The following is a 16992-nucleotide window of genomic DNA, read 5'->3' on the forward strand; positions in this document are numbered from 1 at the left end:
CTGGATAGAAGAAGTAGAACAAGAAAAACTAGAAAATGGAGCTTATGATTAATGACGATGATGATTAGAATATGTAGAAGAGGACAACATTGGAAATCCAAAAAGTAAAAATTCCTAAGGAGTTCCTCGGATGCGGATAATTCATTGAAAATTAGTGGAGTATGTCTCCACATCAAGTCATAATAATGTGTTTCATCGCAAGGATTTTGATGATTCATGATGGAATTCAAGATTCCGTTCACCCTCTATTTTCCAAAGGTCAAGCTTTTCTACTTTGATGTGATAATTCACTCCCATATTCATGAGGGAAGTAGGAATGCAATGACATCGAATACATAGAAATGTCTCAACTAACTACTCCAATTTTGAAAATGATGAGAATTCATTTGAGAATCACCTACCAAGAATGCCAAGTATTGTATGAGATCTTAATTACTTCACAACGAATGAGCTCACTGAGATATATTGTATTGTACTCTACTAAATGGAATCACATTCCATTGTATGATCTCGGCACTGATTCTCGAATCAAGTTCCGCGAAATTCTATACAATGACTGAGGACTTTCTCAGAGACTCACCTCATGCGTAAGCTCATCTCTTATTGAGCGGAATGCTTCAAGCAATATTCACCAGCATTATATCTACCTGAGAATATTTCGAAGAATGCTCTACGTCTGTATACAGCAAAGTCATCCAGACTGGTGACATGTACCCTCTCCTTATATCTATATAATATGTATAATATATATATAGTTGCTTGAATGATTCCAAAATTTCTTAAATAATTCAATATTATTCGTTACAAGTGGTAATTGAGTGGAATATTTCTAATAAATTTATTAATTCAAGCCATCTAAATTCAAAATTTATAGTTTTCATTTTTGTTATGGACTAAAATTTTATCAAAATTTTACACGTGAAATTCTAACCTTATGTCGGACTTTTTCACCTATAAATTTGGAAGAAAAATAGCACAAGGACTATCTTATTATTTCATCTTTCAATGTTATTACATTAGTGTCATTTGCATTGTAAATAAATAAATAAATAAATAAATAAATGTATTTATTACAGATATAATATGAATTTCCCCAGAGAATATACATGGATAGAATCTTCCTTTGAAGACACACAAACATTTCCTGCATATATTATATGCAGAAAAAACTTATACAAATATAAAGATTGTTTTATTCTATGATTATAGCCTAATGTGAGTAACCTTTCCTTAGAGACGAATTCTCTTAATTGATAGAACCTAATTACACCATAAATACAACAACTCTTACATCTTGATATTACTCTTAAATATAGATAAAACCCTTCTATTATAGCCTTCTTAGAATGTATATATTCAGAACTACTTATTTTTATTTATAAAATAATATCACAGTACCCTTTTTTAAAAGTTTTCAATATAAAATAACCGATTAAAAACACAAATTAAAACAACTAGTTTAGATTTATCACATCATACTCAGGTTTTAAAAATAAACGTTCCACTAATAGTTTTGTTATTTTAAATACACGAATATTATATCTTCAAATAATAATTTTTTTAGAAACTGTTCCTTCTAAAAGTTATAAAAGTTGACCTTCTCATATAACTTTATGCGTATAACGTTATAGATTCTCATACAACGTTAGATGCATATCTCGTAGTGATATATCTCGTATAAAGCTATTTTTGTTGATATAACATTCGTGAATAATATATGACTTCCCACCTACATAGATTTACAACTTTTCTAGTTTCGAATGATAGAAGGTATGGTGTGAATTAGTTGCAAGTGACTGGCTGCAGCATATCTTGAGATATTCATTCACATTCAACAGTCAGCATTGATTGGATGGGAAGTGTTTATATTATTTACAAGGAATGCTGACACAGTTTGAAATAATTCACAGCAATAGCATGGCGAATATATGTAATTCAAGCTGTCTGCATTGGTTGAATGGGAAGGGTTGGTGTTTTCAATAAGGGCTGCTGACAGTTGAAAATGAGACTGACAAGAGCAGAGTAGCAATGCGAGTAATTGCAATTTGTGTCTGTTGACTTGACTCGACGCGAAGCCTCGTCTGCTGCTCTTGTCTTTACAGATGGAATGGAATGAAATGGAAGTGATGTGTGAATGTGTGGGTTTGATTCAAAGTTACTCACCTTGTGAGCAATGAGATGTGAAACTTCTTGGAAACAAAAGAGACAGAGGTGGTGAGAAAGAGGATGATGAAGAAGAGGGGAAATGATAGTTGAAAGAGAAAGGAGGAAGAAGAGGAAAGGTTGAGAAGGAGAGACTAAGGAAAAGAAAAGGAGAAGAGAGAGGAAGTAGAGGTTGGAAGAATAACAGTGGGTAGAAAAGTGGAAGTTGAAAGGCAAAAATGACTAGTAGAAGAGGAAGAAATATGAACAAACAAAAAAATTAGAATAATCAAAAAGATTGCTTATTTTGATGAGTAGGGGGTTGAGAATAGAGAGGAATCAAAAATAGGAGGAAGATCAGTGGAATAAGGAGAAAAGAAAAGGGAGAAAGTGAGAAGAATAATGGTATAGAATACAATAAGTTCCAGGGGGAATAAATTGAAGGGACATGATAAATTACGTATAAGGACAGAATGAGTGAAAAAGAGATGAGAAATAACAGAAAAAATAGGGAGAAGATGAAGAGAAAAGTAACAAACACTTGGACAAGAAGGGATTCACAAGTGTTGTTGTGTATACATCAATGAAAAGTAAACAGGAAGATAGGATGGGAACGATATGAAATTTGAAAATATAAATATCAGAAATATCAAAAACCCCTCGATAGAAAAAAAGGCTAATTGAGAAAAACAAATCCAATAGAACTGAATTTGTGGGTGGAGCAGATAAGAAGAAAGAAAAATAAGATGGCTGGTGAGAAATGGAAAAAGATGAGGAGGATAGGCGAAAGAAAGAGGTTAAGTGTGAGGAGAAAAAGTAAGAGAAGAAATTGAAGTAAGACAAAGAGGAACAGAAGAGTAATATCAAGGAGAAGAAAGGGAGTGTGTAAGAAAAAATGGAGTAGGTTGCTATGTAAATTTTGTAAATTGGAAGTTCTATTCTCCTAAATTCAAGTTAGAGCTTTTTAGTGAGTTTTGAGTCTTACCGTGTCCCCATAGGCGACGTAAGGAAGAGCTCTACATCGCCTCGCCGCGTGGAGTTGAGGGTGATGACAGCCTGTACATGCTCCAGGTAGTTGACCTGGGTGTCCGTGCCCTGGCATGCGTTCGTCTTGATCTTCAGCTGCACCGACCGGCTGCTCGGGATCTCACTGCGAACAATCATTAGAAATTACATATAATCAACCTCTAACAGATTGGAATTATGAGAAAAATTATCATTCTAAGACTGATGGAATACACTTTTCACCCTTCGCTTTCAGAAAAGCGAAGCAAATAAATATGAGGTATCTCAAGGCGTTTCAATTCAACTAATGAATGAATGAATGAACTAATGAATTTATTGCCAAATACAAGAAATATTTTTACAAATAAAAAAAATCATTAAAATGCAATAGTTTTTGGCATGACTGGAAAAAGAAGCCGCGAGTTCTAAAAATAAGAAATACATTTTTCGCCACACTTGGATGTAATGAGCTGGTTTACGTGCGTCATATGGAGGCCGAAAATGATTGTTTTCCGACCAGGCCGGTAAAACTTTACGGCCCTAGGGCTGTAAAATGACCTTGAATAACAGCTGATCGTGTCCGATCTCACAAAAATCATAGAGATAATCTCATAACGACTGTAATAATCTATATAATTATGTATCGTGAATCGCGGTATCATGTCTATAATATATTTATGAATTACTGTTTCATAATTTAATATTTATTATTGTGTTTTTGATATCAAACAATAGAATACGATGATATCTCCATAGCCTCAACAATATAATGTTGGCTGCAATGTCCATTGTCAGAAAGGTACGTATCGCAAGTATTTAAAAGTGAAGAATCGAATTTGAAATCAAAGTACAATAATTGTATCAATATTTAAAAGTGAGGTAGAGTTATAATTGTTTCTTTTTTATTATCGAATTCCACTTCTTAATGCAATACAATCAACAATAATAATAGGAAAATACAGCAGAGATCTAAAGTTTAAGGTAAGCCTACTGGTAAAACTCAGCCTTGACTGAAAAATTGCTAGTAATTTTTCCGTAATTCATTATCAAAACTTTTAGATAATTTTTCTTCAATATCAAACCATATAGAGAAAACATTAGGCCCACTCAAGATTGAATATTCGAATGTTTTCTCTATGATTTAACTATTTTCAGAGCAATATTTTGTTGTGAAAATGCCGGCAAACCGGCTTAGTTTGCCGCTATACACTATATTATAGTAGCCTACATACGTTACCTGACTTACAGGCCTCTATGATCAACACTACCCAATGGCCGAGAGCATAAAGGCGTAATACATCAAGGCTCAGTGAATTACAAACATGATCTAGGTTCGAACCCTCGGTCAGTGAAATTTTTTTTTGTCGATGAATTTCGACTTTTATTAGCTATTTTTTATATTAGTTACCGTAATTTAAATTTCAATCAATTTTCTAGATATATTTTGAGACAAAACTGTGAAATATGCAATTATATTAATTTTTTAATCACATTATTTCAAAATAGTAATGAAAATTCTATTCATCCATCTATCCATGAGATATTGCACCAGGTGCAAAGCGCTAGCTATGAAAATTCAAACAATTATTCGAAATATTAATAGTATAAAAATATTGTCACTATTGTAAATTATTAATTAGTAATATTGAAATTAATTGACAGTGAAAGTTGTCATAACCAAGATTCAAACTATCAAAATAGGCTGTTTGAATTTTATTTATTTTTTAATTTCTTATATATTGGGAAGTTTTTTTTGGTGTGGCGAAAAATAGCGTTCACACCATGGGCAAAAATGTATTTCCGGCTCTCAATCTTTTCTAGTCCTCGGCCTACGGCCTCGGACTTAAAAACCGATTTCGAGCCGGAAATATCTCATTTTCGGCCCTAGGTGCGAAATATACTATTTCCAATCTAATAACAGCAGTACGAATGAAACAACTCTGTAGATGTATGATAATCTATGGATATTGAATCTTATTAATAATCCAAGTACTTGATAAACAAAATATAAATGCACAGAAAAATGATATAATAATTGTCGAGTTTTAATCATTTTTACACAATAATGAATAATTTCTCAGCATGATTATTGAAAGTCATGCCATGACGACTTTCAAATTTAGTAGGATTACAGAAAACTTATGACATCTTTTCTTGTTTTATCCTTTGATGGAATGTACTGTAATGATTTGTCTAATAGAGCTCTGCCACGGCGTGTTTCAAGTTCAATAAAATGATCCCTATAATGGATTGTATGAAATGATGTCACCCTTATGATTGTAATAATAAAATGATGGGGATAATAAACCACACTCTTATTCAAGAATCAAAAAGAGGGGATAAACAATAGATGAATATAGAACCAGGGTTCTAGTCAAACTTTCCACAAATCATAAAATCATAGGTGGAAACTTTTATACAAACATAAATAATCCTTTTGATTCTTTCAAGTTTCTATACTGCTTCAGTAAGATTTGGAAGTCAAGTAACAATTCTATGGCGAGGCTTACAAATAGTGAAAGATGTGGTTTGTAAAATACAAGTTTGAGAGTGCATTCTTCTAATATTTAAACATTTTCTCTTGTGGTAAGCCAAAATTTGATAAACAGTCGTTAAACCTAAAAATGTTATCGAATATTATGTTATCCAATGTTGTATTCTCATTCTATTATTCCATTAATTTTAAAGGGTACTATAATTCTATTTTATAAATATGTTATCCAAATATTATCTGATACAATTTTTAATAATCTTTTTATGGTTCAACTGGCCAAATTAATTTTGGATATTTGTACTCACGTAAGGTCCTGCACACTGCCACCCTGGCAGTGATAGCGGGCTGGCACCGTCTTCCACTGCTTGGCTAGCGCGACCATCGCCCCAGCGTCCAGCACCCCAAAGCCAAACAGGTGGTTGAACTCCAGCCCCACCCCGTTCATGGTCCAGTGGAAACGACCCTTCGCGTCGAACAGCGAGTTCCGCTTAGAGGTCAGCACCGTCAGGTGTTGCACGTCGCGCCAGGTTAGTTGCGGGCTGGAAAAATTAATTTATTCATTTAATCAATTTATTTCTCAAAATAATTACAAAGAGAAATTTTTTTTAATATTGTGGAATTAAAACAATACCATAAAGAAACAGACAAATTCCAAACACCTCTTCTTGTCAACTTTAATTCATTGTCCATATGTAATGATAGGTAAATAATATAATTAATTCAACAACTTCATTCATCAAAGAAACTGTATAGGCTACACCGAAAAATTTGTATTTTGAAAGCCATAAATGATAGCAACGCCAGGAAGCTGCTAGATTTGAAAATACGAAATTACAACTGAAATTTTCAATTAGTATATGAAAATAATGTGCATCAATCATATCACATCCAATTAAAAGCTCCTATAGATGCATAATAGAGCTGATGAATTGGAGGATGAGACTACAAGACAATGAAGTACATAAATTCTATTAGAATTTTTGATACAATAGCAAATAGTGATTTATTGAATATTACATTCTATTCAAACCCATGGCATTGAAATTGTTCTGAAGATGTTATTGAAAAAATACGATCAGCATCTATACTTGAGAGCTCTGAAAATAAAAATTAATATGTAAGAATTAATTCAACTGCGGTAGCGTTTATTATGGCAATTTTCTGCTAGTTCAATATTGTGAAACGAAAAATTATTGTTCATATTTATATTTTATTCTTGTTCAAAGGCAGCTATCTTTTTAAGTCCATTATTAAAATTCAATGCTGGTGCTGTTTAATTAATGTTAATCATCCACTGCTCTTATCTTGAAACACACCATCCATGAATGAAGAATGATTTAGTTAACTGAGTTTTCTTGACTTATTTGTCATATATGGAGTTTGCAAAACAATGAGGAAGAATGAATAATTATATGGACAAATGATTGAACACATATAATTGAATTAATGAGGGAATTGACAGAGGACTAACATATTGAAGGAGAATCAATAATTAGTGATTGAATATACATTCTATATACATTACATTTGAATATATATTTATATTCGAGTATATAAATAAATGTCAAAGTTGGTTTCATACTTTCAATAATTGCTACTACATCTCCCTTATTTGCACATGCATCACATGCAGTTGGTGACCATTACTGTCGAGAAGCATTAACGTCAGAACTGAAGAGCATCTGTATTGATCGCACCAAACTTTTCAATGACGATAATAACAGGTTATGACTAGCAAACAAGCCAAATTACCGACCAGATTTCGAGTGGGAAGGGCTGATTCATGTTACACAATAGCCTAATTATATTTTCATGACACAGCGAGAAAGACAGAGAAATAGTTTGAGATACAGAGGGAAAGAGGAGGGAATAGCGAGGGGAAGGGAGAGAGAAAGAGAGAGTGATGGAGAGGCAGAATGAGATGGAGGTAATTTTGAACAATATTCAAAACTCGATGGCTGCATTATGGCAGGCAACTATATTGAATTCCCACTGATGGACTTGTTAATGAGTTCTGAAAGCATTTGACTTGTGTTTATTAGCGTCTCGAAATCTGATTTGAGACAGAGTTGAGCCATGAATAATAATAACGTAGTAATTGGGCGATATTCTCGAATATGTCAACTGGAGGGGGGTTTATTAATTGAGTTGTTATTTTGGTCCGGCGACGATTTGAATTGTGTTGAGAACAATACTCGTGGACTATCAAATGTCAGTTATTGATTTTGATGAAAATAGGGGAGCGGCTACTATTTATGGAAAACAGATTGGAATAAAAACCATCCAATTTATAATATAAAAGTTTATTATCGTCGATGATGATGATGCCCACATCAGCTCTAGACTTGTGCTTGAGTAATGAGACAGTTTATGGTGAGTAATCCCACAGATTAAGATGGGCTCTGAACCACTAGGAAGCGATGTTTTTATTTGAGAATGATATTTAGAGGAATCATCTCTTCAAGAGGTCACCAATACAACGGGAGTACAGATCTCAACATGAATAAAATGTAATCAAGTCAAATTTTATACGATGGCATCATATAGAATTTTAGTAAATACATTAAATAGATGAATTGATGACTGTAAATGTATATGAATAAATTATGGAATAAATGAATAACACCAGTAACGAGAAGAAATGCGTAAGAGATTTTTCCCATGAAAAACGTAACCTTAGGAAAAAAAATTGAATAGTAGCCTACTCACTTAGCTTCCAATGCAAGGGCGAATACACCGGCAGCTTCAGGGGCTGCAGCAGACGTTCCAGAATGTGTAGTTGTGCATTTTCCATACAGATCAGTGGTTGCCTGAAAAAACACAAATTTATATTGAAGGTTGAAGAATTGATTTATAATCCCAATCCCGAATGATTGTAATCGATATTCGTAATTATACAGAATGTTCTGAAAAAAGGTGTCAATATTACATATTTGTAGAGAGCTTAACAGATTATGTCTATTTTTCATGTGTTTTGTATGTGGTTAAGGATTTTTTTAGAGGTTGAGTTTGTCTATTATAGGCTCATTTTACATCTTTCTCTTCAAAATTAAATTTTCTACAAGTTCTGTGAAAAAGTTTTTTTTGTTTACTGTACATAGTAAATTTTTTTTTGTTTACTGTACATAGTAAATCTGCTTCAAACCTTAAAGGTAAAGTTTTTTTGTTTACTGTACATAGTAAATCTGCTTCAAACCTTAAAGGACTTGTTTTTCGGGACGAAGTTTCGCGTATTTCGTCACATATCTTAAAAATTACTGTAGCTAGAGGTCTGGAGACGGATTTATTAAATTTTTCAGTTCATTTAACATAAAGTACGCTGAATTGTACATCTCAATAACAGCCAACAAATACCCGAAGGGCTTCGTTTCAGCAGGGGGACTAAAATTCAAACGAAATCTTTCACTCTGTATAACTTGGTATATAAGCTTGGTCGGACCTATGTTAAAGAGAACTTTTTTCTTCTTTCGATTTGATGAATCATGCCCTGACTCATTTCAGAGCACTCTTTATAAATAGAATATTATTGAAACTATTAATTCTTATTCTTTTTGCCTCTAAGAATAAGGCATATTTGACTGTTTAATTAATGTTTGATCAGATTGTTATAATTACTGTGAATTATTAGATTGAGAATGTGAATTATTGATTTGAGATTTCTTTGAGATTTCAAGTACACTCCAAAAAAGGGGAGACTGTCCTGATTCCCAGTGATGAAATAAATGACTAGCTTGAAATAAAATTTGCATATCAATTGGGTTCCTTGTCTCAGAATGATCAACAGTGCTGCATTGAGATGGCGAAAAAATTCGCCATTATAATTCAAGTCAGATTTTTGTGAATAAATTGACATCCTTTCTTCTAACGAGGACCCAAAATTATTCCGGAGAATCGGTACAAATTGACAAGGAGCTTTTTTCGTCTCTACTGAATTCACGGAAAATAAGAGAGAATTACAACCTTCTATAATGAAGCGTATTTGACTAAATACCAACGTCCTATCCTTCTCATTTTTTACACGAGGGAGTTTATGTCGAGATCGATGATTACGTTGCTCTGGATCTCTTTTTTCTCTAGGGCGTCAACTTGAAACGTCAACTTGGACGTCAAACTCTAGGGCGTCAACTGTCAACTTGGGAGTCCGATCTCACTAGGTATCAAACCTGCGATAAATCTATGCTAGAAAAGGTGAAGAGGTGTGTATGAAACCTCTGAATTCAAATATCTTAGAATGTTATTTCAACACACTGTCTATGGAATCTTCTTTTCTCAAATTCATAGTATCATATAGAGAAGAACTCATTCATTTGATGACTCATGTAAATTCCTATTACGAATGACAAACAAGTTAGGAGAATGATTGGGATGCTTTAAAAATTTGCAAAGTTTAATAGATTAGTACAATAATATGTTAAATGGAAAGCATAATAAATTCAGGAATAAGGCTCAAAACCTGTGTCGTTTCTCAAGCTCATTGATTATTCATTAACCAATACATTCAATACATCATAATTCCAGAACAATAATTCATGAATAACTTCGAGAATATATGAGTTGGAGATAGATGCCACAGAGAATGATAGCTTGTGCTTTCCTCTATAATAATATTATATTATCCAATTCTGGAAGAAGTCCAGGTCATAATTATTGTCTTGAAGAATATGCAATTTCTTGAAACAAGTTATGTTGAAAACTTGATGACGAATCATAGTTTATTGTAGAGTAGGAAGTTCACTAAATATGAGAGCAGGAAGAATAAATATATTTTCCATAGAAACAGCTTCAAAAACTATCTATTTCAATAGTTTCAAGAAGTATTCAGGCAGCAGATTCTCAATCAACTTTGGATCTAGTACTGAACTTCATAGTTAGTATTTTGTTGTAGAGATTGAGACGTCTGAAAACCGTATTTCATTCATGATTGGAGCTGGCTATCCTCGAAACAGCTTCCAGTCTCTTGTGATTTAGCAGTAATCTTGGAGGTTTATGGGATACAAATACTCACACATGCAAGCAACCCTTTCTGGACATAACATGCTACTGGCGGATACGTCACAAGCTATGATCGTCATTTCACATGAGATTAACGTTACCTCCCCTTCGATACTGACTGGTAAAACATAGAGACTTTGATCACATGTGTGTAGAAGAATGAGATTTTTTCTTCTCTCCTTCTTCTTGATTTTTTCCTCCTTCTCTTTCTACTCCTCCTTCTCCTCCTCCTCATCCTACTCCTCCTCCTCCTCTCCATCCTGGTCTTCTTCTTCTACTACTTCTTTTTTCTTATTTTCCTCTTTCTTCTATCACTTCTTCTAACTTTCCTCTTTTTTCTACTTCTCTTCCGTTTTATTATTCTCCTCCTTTTTCTTTTTCGTTTCATTTTTCTTCTTCTTCTACTTTTTCTCCTTCTTCTTCTTCTTCTTTTTCGAATTACAACCTCTTCATGTTCGTATTGCTCATCTTTATTCTGCTCTTTCTATGACATCTCATTCTTCATCACGCCTCCACAATTTCCCTTATTCTGTTCACACTTTCAACGTCCCCTTCTAATACTAGTATTATACTCTTACTTCTTCATTCAACTTTCTCTTCATCTCACTTTTTAACTCCTCTTCCTTTGGCCTTCCTCAGGATATTGAAAACACCTTCGAGCCTTATTATTTATCCAGGAATTCTTTGCACATTAAATACATTGTGATATTCTTTAGTATGATAAATTTCACATCCACATAATTTGTGATTTTTCATCATTACTCTGTAGTGCTCCAAGTTGTGTAAGTTGTAAAGAGTGGAAGTAGTGAGTTTTCATAATTTTCAAGAAAAACCTTGAAAAATAACCCTTTTTAGAAATGTGTAGCTCCAAAACCAGATATTGTAGAATCCTGCACGACCACTCAATTTATTGAAAATTTAATTGTCATGGATTTTGTAGAGGATGCTTTTTCCGAAAAAACCTAGGTTTTCGGAATAAAATGGAAAAATGAAGTCCTCAAATTTGGGGTTTTCAGGTTTGAATCCACCCTTTGACGTGTCATTAAAATTCAGATTCGAAATCAGCGCCCCAAAATACATATGAACCCAACAAGAAAAATTCTTTCGGGACTGTTCCCTGAAAAATGACCATTTTACTGGACTATGAAAGAGAAGAAGGAGAGGAAGAAGGCGTGGAAGGAGAACGAGGAGGAAAAGGAAAGGGTGAAGATGTTCAAGAGGTAGAAGAAGAAGAAGTATGAAAAGAGAAAGGAGAGAAATAAGAAGGAGAGGAGGATAATGATGTCGTTATGATTACTAGAAAAACAGGACAAATGGGAGCTGATGAAGGAGACGGAGAATCAGCTGATGATGAAGAAGATATTGAGTGTGGTTCACTCGAGGGAATTACTTTTGACGTGAGTGGTGTGAGCCAGAGGCGAAAGGCGAGAGGCAGCCAATGCCAGTAGCAGCCAGCAATCGACAGTAAAAGCATCCAGCCGTAAAGTTTGCTTGCTCTTCAACTTTCTTGTACAGAAACCGAAAGAGAATTTTTGGAATGAGGAAAGAGAGAGGACGAGAGAGAGAGAGAGAGTAACAAAGGAAGAGAGAAGGAGAGTGAGAGAAAATTGGAGTGAGAGGAAGAACAAATAGAAACAGGATATGGAAGAAAGAAAGGGAGTGAGTGATAGGAAAAAAAGAGGAACAGGGAATGGAGTATATTGCGAGAGAGAGAGAGATTGTGGAGAGAGGAGAAGTGGAAGAGAAACTATTTGGCAGTGTAGTTATGATGAGTATCAGGGTGAATGATGAAGATGAATGGACTAATGGACCTGAGTGGAGGTTCTCAAACTGTGGTACGCTCAACTGTTGTACTGTTTGGTGGTATACAAAAACTACTAATGTTAGAGGACAATGAAAAAAGTTGGACGATAGTTTTAGCACTGATTCTTGAAGCAACGATTCATGATTGATTACCCAGTCGTCAATGAAATGCTATTGATTGTGAGTCAATACATTTTCAAAATGCCGTTTAAACTTTCTGGATCAATTCAACTGAAGTTTTTGTGAGAATAGTCACAAGGAGAAGAAGAATTCGGCGAAGGGAGTGAGTTTCGTTTCAAGCTTGGTTAGGTTGAGTTAGACTCGATTAAGTTGGGTCAGGCTTCTGTTATGGTAGAATACATGTGTTATGTGTTAAGGCTCTGTTCGAAATCGTTCTGTTCAAAAATGGAAAAATGTCTGCTAAGCTTTCCACCATCATTATCCAATCTACCAGAAGCTGTTTTCAACAACAATATTTATAAATTACTAATCTCCAGTATTCAACTCAAAATTATTCATTTATTAATTGAAATACATGAAACTAATTCAGTACTCCAATATTGGGATCCTCCCATCACTTAAAACATTGCATCTCAGCTTCAAAGAACAATTATTATTATATCATGCATAATGCATCCAGCTTACTTACTAGTTTTATACATGAATAACAATTATCATAATTACTCTATTAGGTCTTCTATCATTTTGAAATACAACAAGGCCGCAATTGCTACCTTTACTGCAGTCACAGCCAAACGCAAAGCACGTGTTTATACAATCAGATATTAATGTTACTGGAGTATTCTTTTATCTATGACACAATATTCATCTTCTTTTTTCTTCTTCTTTTTATTCTCCTTCTCCTTCACCATCATCATCTCCTTCTCCTTTTCCTTCTTCTTGATCTTCTTTTTCTTTTGTGGGGCCTTTCTTACGGCTATCATGTGGCGCTGGGCTTTCCATATACAATCTTCATACAATAACAATTTCGGTACTCTGGATGTTGGATGTCACATCCAGAGCAGTTTATTCAAAAATTCATAAACATTTTATAAAATTTGAATAACAACTTTTCACAATGCAAAGTTTTTCCAAAATGATACTTCACTCACTACATAATTAAAAAGTTTGATAGAGAATAATTATAGAGTTATGAGACAAATTCACAATAAAAACTTTCTACAATGCAACATTTCCAAAATGATGTCACTATATAATAAAAATAGAAAATATGGAGTAATGATGAGTGACACTGACCACCCCAGTGTTGGGATCTTTGGCGCCGTTGCTGAAAGTGGAAGCGAGGGTGGAGCTGCAGCTCTCGTCGTAGTGCGCGTTTTGGCCGTCGTTGATGGCCGAGTTGATGCTGATCGTCCACATGCTGGCCGCATACCCGTCGCAGTTGCAGTCGTCGTCCTCCCCGCCGTCGCCCGACGCCCACACGTAGATGTTGCCCAGCTTGTTGCGCCCCTAAACCACAACACATCAAGTATAAAACAGTTACTATCATGAAGAGTATTGGAGGGAAATATATATTGAACACAACAAACGACGTCAAGTATAAAACAGTTACTATCATGAAGTATTGGAGGGAAATAATTATGGATTGAATACAATAAACGACATTAAGTAGAAAACAGTTACTATCAATGAATTATCTTATGACTATGATACTATCATATGAATTATTAATATCCAATTGCAGGGAAATATGGATGATTGAATAATTGAAAAAGTATATGGAGTATTGTTCACTTGGGCTGGCCACTAACGGTAGGACATGCATGTGCATGCATATTTCTCTTTTGTTGGCAGTGCAAAAAGAAATTTAGGGCCGGTTTCCGAGCTCGGGATCTAGCAGTCAGAAAATTTTTCGTAGTCCTCGTTTAAATTAAATTTCGAAAAAACTGGAAAATTCAACACAAAATAAAATAAAGAAATAATAGTGTGAAGTTTTGGCTATTTTGAATAATTTGGGGATGTTTCATTTGGTCAAGGAGGAACGTTTCCAATAATTTGAATCTGAAAGAAAACTTCAATTCTAAAGTTGATTAGAGGAAGAGCCTGATAGCCAATGCTATTCAAAAAGAAATTGATTTTAAAGCGTGGAAAGTGTGTCCAAAGAAGAAGTTTGGTTATCCGCTTTCATCTTCATCATTTGATGGACGTCATATCAAGCAATACATCTATATAAATAAATACATCTATATAATTCGAGCCTCAAATTTTGACATTCAATAACTTTTTTATGTGTGCACCGAATTTGATGATTTCTTTTTAGTTTTGTTCGTTATGTTCAGGACTAGGCTTATGGCCTATCAAATTTATAATCTGACTTCAGGACTCTTTCCTACGGTCCTTCAAAGTTTGCATGTAATCCTTATGGGAGAAGATTTGTGAGCTGGCCACACACAGAAATAAAAATCAGCTGTTGTAATCACTGCGTCATCCAACAACTGTCGGTAGATCTGTTTTTCAATTTTCTTTCTACAGTTTCACAAAATTGTAATTCTTAATAATGCCGCGGTACGAACGACGTTCAAATTTGGGTCGTAGAACTCGAAATGCTGTAAATTTAGAATAATATGCACGGGAAAATCAGCAGCAATGAGGCATACCATTCAATTCCCAGCAAGCTGCATTCAACTATAACTAAAAATACAAACTGCTGCATACCTAACTAAGCACATAGGAAGTTCATATTGAGATATAAATGTAAATACTAATTGTTGGATAATTTTCATGAAAATATCACCTATCATAAAACACCTAAGGAGGCGTGGCTTGGTGATACAAAGTGTTGATTTTATGGAGATTGCCTTATCACACCGTTCCACGCCATGCCCGATTCAGTGTGTGTGAGTTCTTCTATTCAAACCAATAAGCAAGAAGCATCTGGATGCAAAATGCCGCATAGTGCCTTCTCAGGTGTGCAACCAGCTAAAGTTTGTCATGAGATGCATTACGGTAACTATTTGGTGGTACGAAGTTCGCCGGGCCTGCCAGTTCTTTTTAAGTTATTACAGCGTACATTAGATTGAACCGTAGAAATACTGTAGACCATAGAAGATAATCCAATGATTAAAATAGTGTACGCCCATGTCTATTCTACATACAATGGCTGCTGAAAATCAATATTTTTCAATATGCCTATTTCACAATTTGATTCAATCTCCACTCTAGAATGAAGAATGACAAATAAAAATTGAAGCTTTTAGTTAACTGAATAGTCGATTTGATTGACTGTCATATATCCAATCGCAAAATGAAAGCTCCATACAGAACACACTCATTTCTTGCGGCGTTGATTTTGTGTGCCGAAACTAAACGGAAAAACGAAAAAAAAATGTGATTTCCATTTGGAGAAGAAAAAATGAAACGAATCATGTGTGTACGTCAGAGAATGATGAATTTGAGGCTGGCATTGTGTGATGTGTAAAAGATTTGCATATAAATTCGATCCAGTGTGGTTCAGTGATTTGACGTTGGTCGAATTTCAGTCTATTACGTCGTTGGGGCGCTGGGATTGGTTCCATTTTTCCCCGTGTGCATATATAATCCTCTCTAATTCCTTCCTTATTTGGATCCGAGTGCTTAGAGTTCCCGTGTTTTACTTTCATTACTGTTGCAATCGCTGGGGAGATTGTTCTGGGTTGTAGAGTATAGATTCATCTTTTTTTCAGAAAGATACAATCACTGGAAAGATTGTTTTGAATTGGAGTGTATTTATAGTAGATTCATCAATTTTGATGGATTGTGGGATTGTTCCATGATTGAATCGAAACAGAAAATTTCCACAGTTTTTCCACAAACATAGTTATATTTGGACAAAACTCAACTTTTATCAGTTGCTGAAACTGAAGTTCTCTGCAAATGCATGATACAGACTATACATGATAGAAATACATGAAGGTAGAAATTTCTACATAATTAATCACAAATGTTCCACCAGTACTCTTCCAACACCCAATGAGTAGCAAAATTCATCAAAAACTCCTATTGAGTTATCTTCTTGAAAAAGAATGCCATTGCAGAAAGCAACAGGTCGCATGCAGACAGATTGATCGATTGAGTACTTTATTTATTTAGATTACAATATATATTGACTTTTACAGTTTTATATACAATATTTTACAATACAGCAGAGTTTTAGATAAATTTACATAATATAAACTAGGAAAATAATTATTGAACTGTACCTATATGATATGAAGGCACATAGGAAGTCCATATTGAGATATAAATGTAAATACAGATTGTTGGATAGTTTTCATGAAAATATCACCTATCATAAAACACCTAAGGAGGCGTGGTGATACAAAGTGTTGATTTTATGGAGATTGCCTTATCACACCGTTCCACGCCATGCCCGATTCAGTGTGTGTGAGTTCTTCTATTCAAACCAATAAGCAAGAAGCATCTGGATGCAAAATGCCGCATAGTGCCTTCTCAGGTGTGCAACCAGCTAAAGTTTTGTCATGAGATGCATTACGGTAACTATTTGGTGGTACGAAGTTCGCCGGGCCTGCCGGTTCTTTTTAAGTTATTACAGCGTA

The 16992-nt window shown here is 34.4% G+C and overlaps 1 protein-coding gene across 1 annotated transcript in view; it reads right to left on the reverse strand.

The window, feature by feature from the left end:
- The window catches only part of LOC111062474 (neuroendocrine convertase 2), a 123652-nt gene that overhangs the window by 8951 nt on the left and 97709 nt on the right, over positions 1–16992 (reverse strand). Inside the window, exons 8-11 of the mRNA XM_039425984.1 lie at positions 13694–13906; positions 8351–8451; positions 5947–6180; positions 3128–3292 (exon numbers count right to left, since the gene is read on the reverse strand). Coding sequence (XP_039281918.1) covers positions 3128–3292; positions 5947–6180; positions 8351–8451; positions 13694–13906 — 713 coding nt within the window. The remainder of the gene's footprint in view (positions 1–3127; positions 3293–5946; positions 6181–8350; positions 8452–13693; positions 13907–16992) is intronic.

The sequence above is a fragment of the Nilaparvata lugens genome, chromosome 4 (assembly GCF_014356525.2).
Source record: "Nilaparvata lugens isolate BPH chromosome 4, ASM1435652v1, whole genome shotgun sequence".
Lineage (NCBI taxonomy): Eukaryota > Metazoa > Arthropoda > Insecta > Hemiptera > Delphacidae > Nilaparvata > Nilaparvata lugens.